Genomic DNA, 13090 nt, shown 5'->3' with positions numbered 1-13090 from the left:
GAACTGTTCTTCCTTCACAACCCAATGTTCCACTCACTCCGCAGCTCTCTGGGCCCCTTTTATTATTTTAAGTATTTTTTAAATGTACTGACACTTTGTGTCCTGTTATTTTATAAAATGTGATGTAAAAAAATAAAAGTTTTTGCTCAATTACTGGAATTTCTTTGGTTAAGACAAAAATGGAAGGAAGAATCATTTATGTCAAGTTATGACACTCTTTGAACTTGCCGACTCGCGGCCACGTGGTTCATGGAGCTCTCAGTTCCAAACATCCCAGCGCCGTAAGTCAGTTTGAACGGTATATGGTGGGACAAATCACAAACATTTAATATAATCACATTTTCCCCATGCGATTTGTGGTAATTATTCAATAATATTATAAATTATATTATATATTATGTCCTAATTCCTCCACAAAGTAGCCTATTTATATATTTTCCGAGCATTTGTAGGAAGACAAACACCCGTGACTGTTCTACATTACAGGAACACGACAGTCCTAACACACTGTAGAACACATTTAGACCACATACATTACTATAATATATTATAGCAATACATTTGATGTAGTAATGCAACACACTGCTCTAATAAAAGCATATTTAATAACTTTAAGCCCTACAAGAAGCCCTAAACTCGAGTTGTAGTATCTATTTTAAAGTGTTTATTGAAAGCTAGAATTCTGCTCCAGCTTACCTTGAAGAAAATATGTAGCTGTTTATGCTTTCAATGATGATCTATTATGTTCAGTAGAATACATTTTACAATCATTATTTTATATTTTTATGTGAAGACAGTACATGCATCTATAACCCAGTTTATATGGCTTCTATAGCAACTAATTAAAAATAATTTTCAATAAAACTGTATGGTTCATCACAGGAGATAGGGGGGGCAACTGACTGGCAACCTTCACCAGCATTTTATGATGTTCCTTCTCCATCTTTACTTATGTGTAGCGTTATTGAAATGATTTAAGCTTGTTTAATTCTTTCTCACAAGTATGTACACTACCCACAGATTCTTTGAAAATAAAAGCGGTGAAAGCATGACAACCGAGCTATGGTGATTCCCTAAAAATCTCTGCACTCTGTTAGAACAGTGGTTCTCAGAAAGCCTTTTAATAAAATTACCTTAGAACACGCTGCAGTCTGTTGAAAAAGCAATGCAGGCATCAAATCAAAGTTAAGGTCAGAGGTCACGATCATAATTCAAATATGAGATGAACCAACATGGCCTCTGTGGAAGAGTTAAAAGGTGAAACCCTACAGACAATCAAACAAACACAAAAGTCTAACATTTGCCCAAATAGTATCTATGATCCGCAGGACTTGGGAAAAATCTTTAAAGCACTGATGCAACAAAAGAAAACTATTTAAATGGTGTGTGTTCTGTTCCATCTAGAGCAAACACTTAGAAATCACCACACTAGGAAGCGCTTTTATCTATATCTGGCTTGATTAGGCAAAACAGTCACACCATGCTCTAAATAATCTCTAGAACTGCCATGTGACTGGAATGGTGCTGTGGTTAGTTTTTCCCTTCTTTTGTTTCTTCTCCCCACTGCCTCTCACAGCTGCTTCCCATCTCCTCATTATGACTGCAGCATAAAGAAACTAACAGAGGATTGCCCTGCCTGAGTGTCACGTTTGTGCTGGTAACCTTTAAATGATCTAATTCTTGGGTGTTATTAGTTAACTCTTTATGCTCCTAGAAAATCTCCAGCCCACCAGTGATTCACCAAGCTTTAACCCTCTCAGGCTCAAAATAAGTTTTGATAAAAGGGTGAACAACTAAGTCCTTCAGGGGTACTTCTGAGTTAAAAAATGCTCATGAAATACGTACGTGGAGTAACCAGGTAAGTAGGTTTTAAAGTTGCAAATCTGCAACGCTTGCCTCCAGAGGGTTAAGCCTGCAGTCCAGTGTTGGAAAATAAACATACCTGGAGGCCACAGCTCATCACCACAGGTGCCTGCTGCTGTTCTCTTCCTCCATTCTGTGTCTCGATGACTCACCAGCAGGTGTGCCCCATGAACTGCACCCCCAACTACAAAACCAGTGTCTGAACCACCACCATCATCTTCAACATAATCGAGCTCAGATAATTTGACCTATCATCCCCTTTCATACATGGTTTATTTAAATTTGTACAGATTTTTTCCCTCCTGCAAGAAATCTGTTCTTTTTCAGCAGTTGGGTCATTCCAAACATTCTCTGATAACAGCAAAAGGTGAGTAATATTACCAAACCTGTCCTTGGAATGAATTGTACATCATTAACCATAGAATTTGGGGTCTTGAAATAATCTCCAAAAATCAATTGCATTTGTAAAATAGTTCACTTTACTATGATGTCTTTGTTGCAAAAGCTTAAAATAATAATGACAAATATGGCAGCAGTAGCTGTGGAGGTAAAGCGAGGTGCCTATCAGAGGATTGTAGGATCAATTCCATCTCCCACCAGGGTACTCTGCCACTGTGTCCTTGGGCAAGACGTGCCACCTTATTTGCCTGTGTTGGTGGTGGTCGGACGGGCCGATGGCGCAAATGGCAGCCTTGCCTCTGTCAGCTGTGGCTACACAGTAGCTTACCATCACTGGCATTGAGTGAACAATGGAAAGGGCTTTGAGTGTCTAGGAAAGTGCTGCATACATCTAATCTATTATTATTATTATTATTATTATTAATGGAGTTTATTGGAAGTTGAAGCTTTGTTTGATTTATGGCCTTGCTTTTAACAATGCTTGAGTCCAGTCATCGATATTAAAGCTCACAGCCTTCATTGAAAGAAAGAAAACAATCTTTTATATAACGCCTCTCAAGATAAAAACCATGAGGTGCTTCACAAAAACAAACAACAAAAAATTTAAGTATAATATAGATTTCAAAGATGACTAAAAATATGCTATTCTTGCTACTTATAGAAGCTGAACTGAAAATATCTGGGAACCGTTGCAACTAATATGGGTTAATTTATAACAATTTAGGATTCTTACTGATTTAACAAACATGTCTTTGGACAGGATGAAATTTCCACTCAACAGGTTCCAGTCCAGCAGCTTCTTTTTGGAGGTCACTGACACCGATTTACTGAAATACAAAATTCTCCCTCAGGACTTTTGAAACATTACACCTTATATGTACAGTAATACCTGCTGGAAATATTTACAAAAACAAATGGAAAATCTGACAGTAGGTGACTAATGTGACAGAACAATATTTTGCCCGTGAGGTTCATGAGCAAATAAATAAATCTGTGTTGTTCTTGACCAAAACTGAACTGCAAGCTAGGAAGCACCTATTTCGTCACTTTTCTCATCATGACTAAAGCGAGGAAAACAGGTTGTTCAGGATCTGCAAGCTTCTGCTCGTATACACTCTCCAGAGCAGGTGAGCAAAGCTTATTTACTGTAACTTCTACCTCTGTCTGTGTTTGTTACTCCACAGAAGATGACCATCAAAACCTTTCAACTTGAATACGATGCCATCAACAGCAGGAATACTTTTACAAATGGAGATACCATTAATGGAAGGATTGTCCTGGAAACAGACAAAGAGATGAAAATCCAATCACTTGAGTTTTTAGCCAAAGGAAAGGCTAGTGTTTGCTGGACTGAATATTACGGGGACAACCAATCTCATGTTTACTGGTCTGATGAGAAATATTACAGTATCCAACAGCACATTCTGAGAGAGTCCAGGCAAGACGGTAAGAGATGTTCTGTATGAATTGAATAAAATAAAATACCCTGCCTATTAAATATTGATGTGCTGTTTCAACTTTATTTTTTTCAGGAAGTGAAATTATTGGAAAAGGAAAACACTTATTTCCTTTCAGCTTCAAGATACCTGAAGAGTACTTTTGCATCTTTGTTTTATATATTTATTCATTCCTTTAGTTTTCTGAGGTTCTAACTATTGTTTGTCATTTTCCTTTACAGAAGAATGCCATCGTCTTTCTACTCAACTATCGGTAGAGTCGTTCACAAGCTGAAAGCAGAGCTTAAACAGTCAATGAAGTTGAAGAAAAAAACTAAAGTTCATTTTAAATTTGTGTCAAGAGCAGACATGGACGTGCCAAGACTCATGGTGAGACAAATGAAGAGAGCTGTAGTTCCATAATTGACTGAATGAATCTGTTTTGTGATATGTGGTTTGCATTTCAGGTTCCTCAGCATGGGTGTAAAGATAAACGCCTTGCTTTTGGTTCAGGGACTGTTTCATTTGATGTCTGTATTGACAAGACTGGATACAAACCTGGTAAATATCTTATAATGTGTTTGGAGGAATGCAGATCTGTGGACATTGTGACTTTAAAACTGCTGTTGTTCTGAAACTGGACCTACAACTCTCGTCATCAAAGGCAGGCATAGGTAGAACTGCATATTTTTGCCATTATTCATGAAGGCACCTTACGTCCATTGGACACACCAACTAGTAGCAATGATTTTAATTAATGAAGACTGGAGAATAATTTTTTTTAGATTAAAAAATGGGCCATTCCCATCCGTACCTGGTCGGCCCTGCCTGGATAGCTCCAGTTGGCTCCAGCCTGGCCCGGTTGATTCCACACATCCTTGCTTAGGTACGCAAGGAATGCAGTCAGAGACATTTTCAGCTTCTAGGTAATCAGCATGATAATGAATGGTAATTAATTAATGTGGGCTGATTCTACCCACCAATCAGAGGCTTTCTCTAATGTGAATTTGCAGACTGATAAGCCAGTTTATCAGTCAGCAGTGGGTGTGTTGGCCCTGGTCAGCCTGAAGCAGACCACCTCAGAAAGAGGGCTGAAAAACAGTCTTGTTGCACCCTGAAAAAAAGCAGGCTGGGCTGGGCTGGGCCGACCAGGTGGGAATGGCCCATAAAGGGCATGTATCATGGGATTTTACACCTTCCAGAGCAACAAAATGCACAATCTAAAATATTACCTTTGGTACTATTGAGACAAAAATTTCCTGGAACTATTAGTTATTTTTGTGAGCCATTACTTCTACGTTATTTTTGATTATAAGAATCATTTAAAGTCTAGAAACATATCACTTCTTCACAACTGTGGAGATTAAATTCCCTGCTAGCTACACAGAGCGACTGGAGGAAAGTGTTTACAGTTCAGGGGTCTCATTTATCAAACATTGCATAGAATCCTTACTAAAACCGCACTTAAGCTCAGCGAAAAAAATGTACTCACGCCAAGCAGGTTTGTGATCTATCAAACATGGAGTACGCACAGCTGCACGCAATCTCTGCTTCATAAATCGGAGACTAACGAGAATGTTTCTCAGCTGCATTTTAGTCACATCCCGCCCTCACCACGCCCACTTACTGCCATAAATAGTCAATGCAAAGTGCCTTGTGGATCTCATACATATACATAAGCCGGCTGTTGCAGCACTAAGCCAATGACATGCCGACCGTAGATCAAGGCAGATCAAGGAAGCACAATTTCACAGAAGCAGAAATTGAGGTACTTGTGGGTGAGGTGGAGAAATGAAAGGAAGTGCTTTTGCAAAACAAATAAGAGAAAATCCACGGAGTGGCACAAAGTTGCTGAAGCCGTCAATGTTGCGAATTATTCCGAGAGATCTGTGTGCGGATATAAAAACAATTTTCTGATCAGGATTCAATCCCCAGACTCCCGGGTGAAAGTCACGCAAGCTAACCAGTCAGCCAAACAGAGATCTTCCTTACTCAAGCAGCCAGTGTGCATGATCAATCGGGTCACAGTGACAGGACACACACTGTCACAGACACATGAAATTCTGTCTCAATCTGTCCCCCTGCTGATATTCTGCATTCCTTATTCTGCGCTTCAGGCTGTGTGTGTGTGTGCGTGCGCGCACGTGTGTGTGTGTGAGTGTGCATTTAAACCTTCAAGGTTTGATTGCTGTAAGAATGTCCAACATGTACTAGGGTCAATTGCTTCTGAGGAAAGCATTGCAGACGTGTTTTACCACCACTACAGAGCAGAGCATCTAAACTGTGAGGTGAAAGGAGCTTTGTAATAAAAATAAAAGCAAATAAGCCACTTCTGTCCATGAAGGTCATCAAAAGCTATTTTGAAGTTTGCAGGATTGAGGCTAAAAGGCCAAAACCAATTGAATTGGTGAACCCTTTGTCTGTAGAAGTGAAGGTGAGCACAACACTGTGTCCGAGGACATGCTAACATGGATAATTATAATGGGTAGATTTATTTACACATCTGCCAAAAACAACCATGGAGACAATAAACCAAAAACAAAATAATCTAAAAATTAAACAAAAACTCCAAACATTAGTCAGTCATGACTGTTATTTGTCCCCCTGCTAGGTGAGGCCATCACCGTCACTACTGAGATCAACAACCAGTCGAGTCGTTTGGTGAAACCCAAATTTATCCTGTATGAGAAGAAGAGCTTCTTCGCCCAAGGACGGAGGAAACTTGAAACGCGTCAGGTTCTCAAGGCAAAAGCTGATGGTGTTGATCCAAACTCTGGCAAAAGAACAGTTGCAAAGGTCATCCCCATCCCAACAGAACTGTCTCCATCTATAATGAACTGTTCCATCATCAAACTGGAGTACAGACTGCAGGTAAACTTCTCCAATAGAGTGTTTTTATGTAAATTGTACATTGCATGAAGCCAAAATGCTGAGGCAGTTAGAAAACTTTATTAACAAATCTTTAAAGGCCAGTGTTACAGGAAAATAGTGTACCTTTTCAAAAAGATGCATCATCTTGTCAACAGATTAAATCATGAACAACGAATAACAGTCTAGCTCACAGAAAGCAATGGTGATGGCACGGTGACATCTAGTGACAGAATGATGTAAATACACTTTTAACACCAGGTTAATGCTAAAATGCAATGATAGGAATCAGGGTGACTGGTATTTATTTACTCATATGTGCTTTTCTCCCACAGGTATACCTGGATATCAAATTTTCTTCTAACCCAGGGATCAAAGCCCCCATCATCATCCTTCCTGAAGTGTTGGATATGAGACACTTACCTCCTTCTTATTCAGACTTTGGATTTGAAGCATTTGGGAATCCAGCTCCACCAACACGGGGCACCACACCACAAGCTACGGAACCTCCACCTTCTTATGAAACATCTGCAATGTACCCCGCCTTCCCCTCTGTTGATTATAAGACTGCAATGTGAGTGAAGGGGACTGTCATGGCCGAATTACACTCCTGGTGTAAATAATCCTTTCTGGGATCATATTCCTCTGCATGCATGGTCATTAAAACTTAGTTATTTATTACAAATACAAAAATCCTTAAATGTGGCCAATAAATGCATATTTCTATTGCGGGCCTATACATTTATGGTTGTTTTGGATGGAGAAGTGAGTTATCCATGTTTAAAAAAAACTTTAAAAAATTACTTTTACTTTATTTTATCCTTTTCTTTTACGGTATTTCTCCTTTACAAATGTATGGAGGTGATACAAGTGTGCAACCTGATATATAATTTTTTTTTAATAAACATTGACTCCAGACTTTATATTGTGGGTGTTCTAAAGAAAGTGAAGAAAGAAAACTTATGTCTGTCAAGAAAAAAATCATGAGGTGCTTCAAAAGAACAAAAAATTATAAATATATAAAAGATTTAAAATAGAAGGAGCTCAGAGTTCCTAAATTGTCGTTTTGCATCCTTATTCCCACTTTTACAATCAAAACATTGGGCATTAGTTAGAAACATGGCATATAACAGTAAAGCCATACTTATTTTCTTCATGTTTTATGGATTGAATTTTGAGGAAAAACTATATTTTTCATGGGTGGGTATGTCTACCAAAGATATCCATCGATGACTTTCTAGTCCTCATCTTCCATGGTTCCATGAAATACAAGAGCTGGGTCATGTGGATTTTTACAGACACCTTACAAATCCCAGGGTAATCTAGAGGCAAAATTATGCGGTTCTTGGTGTGAATAGTCTGTCCCATTAAGATAGAATAGATTTCATGAATCCCACAGTGAGGGCCTCATTAAGGCTGCACACACACACACACACACACACACACACACACACACACACACACACACACACACACACACACACACACACACACACACACACACACACACACACACACACTTAGAGAATAGGAAAAAAAAATAATACAGGTAAATACAAAAAGGTATTGGCTTATTATTGTAACTTTCTGTAATTAAAATAATGAATAAAAATGGAGACTTTTCCTAAAAGAAACAGCATAAAGGACACAGACATACAAATGTACAGGTATTGCACATGTACTGAATATTTCACTGATGTTAGCATAGTTAACAGGATAATGCCAGTACCAGTTAAACTGTGGAGTTATACCCTCTTGCTGCAGAAGGGATAAATGACCTATGGTAGAGTTCCAGTTTCAATCTTGGATTTCTCAGTCCGCAACTAAAAGAGCTGTCCGTAACCACCACAGTGGAATGCAGAGGGTGGGAGGGGTTTTCCAAGATGGAGGTCAGCTTCACCAGCATCCTTCTTTCATACACATAATCCAGTGGGCCGCCTCGAACCAAGCTAGCTTTCTTAACGCTTTTGCAGTCTCTTCATATCTTGTCAGAGCTTTCTGCACCCTAACAGACCACAGCAATATGAATAACAGAGCCAACAACAAAGTGGTAAAAGGAGTTTAGCGGATGGAAAGGACCTCAGCCTCCTCAGGAGGTGGAGGTGGCTTTGGCCCTTCTTATACAGAGCATCTGTGTTGTGTGACCAGTTTACTGTTGAGGTGAACACCCAGGTACTTAAAGGTATCCACCACCTCAATGTCTGCTCCCTGGATGTTTACTGGTGAGTGAGGAGGAGTGTTTCTCTGGAAGTCAGTCGCCATTTCCTTTGTTTTACTGGTGTTTAAGCGAAAGTGGTTACGCTCACACCAGTCCACAAAGTCCATGATGACTGACCTCCAGATCATTCCCCTCAGACACACAGCCAACAATGGCTGAGTCATCTAAGAACTTCTGTAGGTGACATCTGCTGGTGTTGTAGGTGAAGTCCAAGGTGTAGCAGCTGAAGAGAAAGGGTGCGAACCCCATACCCTCCGGATCTCCCGTACTGCACAGAACCTCATCAGACATTCAGTTATGCAGCCTCACGTAGTTTGGCCTGTTGGTGATGTAACTGATGGTCCATCCAGGTGATGCAGGTGCTTCAGCATTCCAACAAACAGATGGACCACTTTCCTCTCAGAGGTGCTCGATATTTCCAAACCTGTCTAGGATCACAGCTGTCTGAATGCCCAAACAATTCTTTGCCTTTTGCTCCTGTTTGCAACTTCTGGAAAAGGTGCAAGCATTCCAGTAAGAAGCAGAACACCTAAAAGTTAAAATGTGGTCTGGAACGTAGATAAAAGTTAAATGTGGGACTGGATCGTTGGAGTTTACATGTCTCATTAAGAACGACGAAGCAACATCCGATAACGCTGGGTGTTTGAGTTCAATGTGCCCTTGTATCAGTTGTCTTATCAGTGATTTTTGAATACCTCACAGAGAAATTGTTTGGATTCCAGGTTTTTCCTTGGTTGAAAGGTGAAGTATTTGATAAACCTTGGTCCTCAAAGCTAAATTAGACTAAATGTGTCTTTACCTTTGACCTAAATAAACATTCATGTCAAGCCTGTAAGTGCTTTTTGCGTGTGTTGAATCCTTTTCTTCCATTTAGCTGAAATAGGCAAGGAGGTAAACATTCTAATATCACTGAACTTGCTTTACAACAAAAACACGTTTGTATCTAAAAGGTCCCCGCTACAAAAAAATATTCGAATGTTGGACAACCCATCAACATCTTTAGACTGTGGGAGGAAACACAAATATGGGATGGAGACCATGCCTCCCATCTGACTTGTTTAAAGTATTTATACTCCTTTCAAAGAGGCAGGTTTCTAACAATCTCTTTACAGACGTATCTGTGGTTCAGCCGCTTCTATTTAGAAGAGTCTCTGATCTATCATGCGTTATCTATGTCACCTCCATGCATGCATCTCACCACGAAGCGGCGCTTTGATCTTGCTCAGACGTCCTGTGATGTAAACCAGCCCTGAACAACGGCGGCTGGGGCTTGACCCTGGCTCTTGGACACAATGCGCCTCACAGAGGTGACACACACACAACTGCTTTCAGAACATGCTCAGGAATGACATTATGTTTGCCATATGAACAAATAACACAATTCCATTGAAAACAGTCACATGCTTCACTTTTGATCCCACCCTCCCTCATTTATGGGCTCGAAACACACGAGGCGACAAACGACTGCGATCAGCGAAATTCGTCGCTGTCGCTTTTATTACCTGACACACGGGAGGCAACCCGCGGCAGCGGCCAGCGGCAAAGCCGTTGACGCATTCTGTTCCATGGCAAAATCGAATTTTCCGGTTTTTTGATTGGGTGTGTCAGGTTGGAGGGAATTAAGGTTATTTAAACGGTTCAGAGTTAAAAAAGCGGTAGATATGATGTTTCACAAGGTGCTGCTAGAGTTCCGGCACCAACAATTTCCCATGCCGCGGCCTTTTTGTGAATATCTCTATATTCTTTGGCAGAAATATTGTACAGTTCTGGGAAATCCGTCACTGCAAGTATCAACTTCTCGTCCATGTTTGCACGGAGCATCCTGTCCGCTCTTTGGTCAGGGAGTGAAACCTCCGTTGATTGGTCCTCGTCTGAGCGACATCGATGAAAAGTTGAAAATATTTCAATTTTCTGGGATCGTGTCGCTGGGTCGCCTGTGCACGACACGTGCACGAGCGCAAAATCTCACACGCATGTTTTTCGCGTTTTGCTTAGTAGGAGGGAGACCCACGATTATCGTTTTGTCGCGCATGTCTCAATGAAAATGAATGGAGGAGAGGCGATGTCGCCTCCCGTGTGTTGAGCCCATTACAGTTCTATAACCTCCCAAGGCACTTCACAACACAGTCAGTCATTCTCCCATTCACACACACATTCACATGCTAGTGGTGATGATCTACTATGTAGCTACAGCTGCACTAACAGAGGTGAGGCCCGCCATACACAGGTCCCTCGGACAACCACCAGATTTTTCCTCACCAGAACAATTTTCCGGCCTGGAGGAACTACTCTCCAAGCGGTCATTCTGCGAGTCCCTCGTGAGGAAGAGGGGTCAGGGGTTTTACTCCTGTTTTTTACTGATTCCCAAGAAATGGGAGGAGTGCACCCCATCTCCAACCTGTTCCAGTTCAATTGTTTGATTGCTTTTGATCAGCTTTTCTCTTTCAGTAGAGTCCAGTATCATTACAACCAACTTGTGTTTGGTTATTCCCATGCAACAGGCACAAGGGTTTTGTTTTATCAGGTCAATCTGCTCCTGGTGGCTTGGTCCAGGAAGGAGCAGAGATCCAAATCAAAACATCAGTGAAGCACCTGTCAAACCTGGGATTCTCCTAAAAACGCTCCGTCATCTCAGCTCAGTCGATCAGCTCCCTGGGAGTGGAACTGGACTCTTCCCTCATGACAGCCAGACTCTCTCAGGCTAAAGCTGCGGATCTCTCTGCTAAGATTTTCTGTGTGAAACTTCACATACTGTCACAGCTCTGTCAGTGATGAGGCTACATGATGTCAGCCATACATGCTATGGTTCCACCTGGATTTTTTCATGTGAGGCTTCTCCACATGAAGAGATGCATGCTAGGGGAGACCTCGAGCACTGGGGATACCCTGATGTACCACTGGGAGGGGTCCGACTCGGTCGCCAGATGTCCCAAAGTGCTTACAGACATCTTTATTTTGGGGGGGTTACATCCTTATCCTACATGGTGGTATAATGCTGGCCTCCTCCTATGTCTGCTCAGCGTTGAGCTCATATTTGTTTGATATGAACAAAATTTCCTGCCTAAAGCCCTTTTGAGTTAAATGAAATGTTTTCATTAAATGATTCCGTTAATTCTGGAAAGACAGCGATCCCTCCCTGTGCACCATAGTGCCGCTTTATCGATAGTATCAATGATTATTGCCATCTGATCACTTCCTTAAATGTTGTTTACTTATTCCGCTGATCACTCTGTGGCTCCAGAGCTCACAGCTGCTGCAGCGGCGTGGGGCAGCTAGAAGGGAATAAAACATTTTTACCATGACTACGTCGCACCCCAGATCTTGGATTTCCATCTCGGTTGTCATGGTTACCCATGACATGCCATCAATAATCAGGCTTATTCATATGCACACTATTTATAACACAGTTTGCGTTGTCTATTTATGGTAGACAGTGGTTATGTAGGAGGCGGGGTGTGATCCAGAAATACCTGAGCTCATTTCTAGGACAGGTGTTGCTTATAAAGCAGAAACTACAAGGAGCCGTGCATAAGCTGTGTTTTATAGGTAGGAAAAATAGTTTGCAAGGCATTTTATTCCCCCCTGAGCTTAAGTAGGGTTTTTGTAAGGATTCTACACAAAGTTTTTAAATTAAGGCCTCTGGACTCTTTGGATTGTCTCCAAGAAGTAACCTGGACTTTAGCCAACATAATTTGTTATAGACTCCCCCTGTCTGAGTCGCCACCCCTTTAAGTGTCGGCATCATCCTATTGTAGGAAAACCAGGAAACTATGTGTGTAAGGCAAGACTGCATGCCACGTTTAATTCTAACTAAAAACATAGTGAGTCCTTGGGTGTTTGCACTTGAGTGAAACGAGACAAAACAATTCCTGCCCGTTTAAGCCAGATTGTATTTCGAAGGTCAGCTATAGAAACTTGATCAAAGTGACCTAGATCAGTTACCCTCAAATAATCGTACAAAAGAGTTTGTTTTTTACTTTATCTCATTGCACAAAAATTTCAAATTGTCCCACACTCTCAGTCTCTGTCCCATATTTGGCGAGTTGGGATCTGGTCACCCTAACCCCAAGGATGCAACGCTCATGCTTTGGACTGTAGGGAACAAGTTCCGGGAGACTCTCATCTTCAAATATAATGTAAGGCGTTTGTATATTTTCCACTCAACAGGTTCCCGTCATGTTTGTGGATCAGCGGCTTCTTTTTGGAAGTAACTTACACTATTTTCCTGAAACGCAAAATCCTACCTCATGACTTTTTGAAGCATTCATAAATGCCCCAGAGCAGGTGAGCAAAGCTCATTTAACTT

The 13090-nt window shown here is 41.0% G+C and overlaps 1 protein-coding gene across 1 annotated transcript; it reads left to right on the top strand.

Annotated features, from left to right (window-relative positions):
• Nucleotides 1–3384: 3384 nt before the first annotated feature.
• Nucleotides 3385–7239, top strand: LOC107393888 (arrestin domain-containing protein 3). The gene is made up of 6 exons (XM_015972496.3): nucleotides 3385–3708; nucleotides 3795–3855; nucleotides 3941–4088; nucleotides 4166–4259; nucleotides 6310–6569; nucleotides 6902–7239. Exons 1-6 carry the CDS (start codon nucleotides 3450–3452, stop codon nucleotides 7142–7144), a joined length of 1065 nt encoding a protein of 354 aa, XP_015827982.3. The 5' UTR covers nucleotides 3385–3449; the 3' UTR covers nucleotides 7145–7239.
• Nucleotides 7240–13090: the final 5851 nt, after the last annotated feature.

Source organism: Nothobranchius furzeri, chromosome 17, assembly GCF_043380555.1.
Source record: "Nothobranchius furzeri strain GRZ-AD chromosome 17, NfurGRZ-RIMD1, whole genome shotgun sequence".
NCBI classification, from domain to species: Eukaryota; Metazoa; Chordata; class Actinopteri; order Cyprinodontiformes; family Nothobranchiidae; genus Nothobranchius; species Nothobranchius furzeri.
This window is presented reverse-complemented; position numbering and strand designations above follow the sequence as displayed.

Bases quoted from the DNA above. Each gene is read 5' to 3' on its own strand.
- LOC107393888 (XM_015972496.3), top strand. From the start codon at position 3,450: ATGACCATCAAAACCTTTCAACTTGAATACGATGCCATCAACAGCAGG. The intron at 3,856-3,940 runs GTACTTTTGCAT...TTTCCTTTACAG, and splicing joins AGCTTCAAGATACCTGAAGA to AAGAATGCCATCGTCTTTCT. The intron at 4,089-4,165 runs GTGAGACAAATG...TTTGCATTTCAG, and splicing joins TGGACGTGCCAAGACTCATG to GTTCCTCAGCATGGGTGTAA.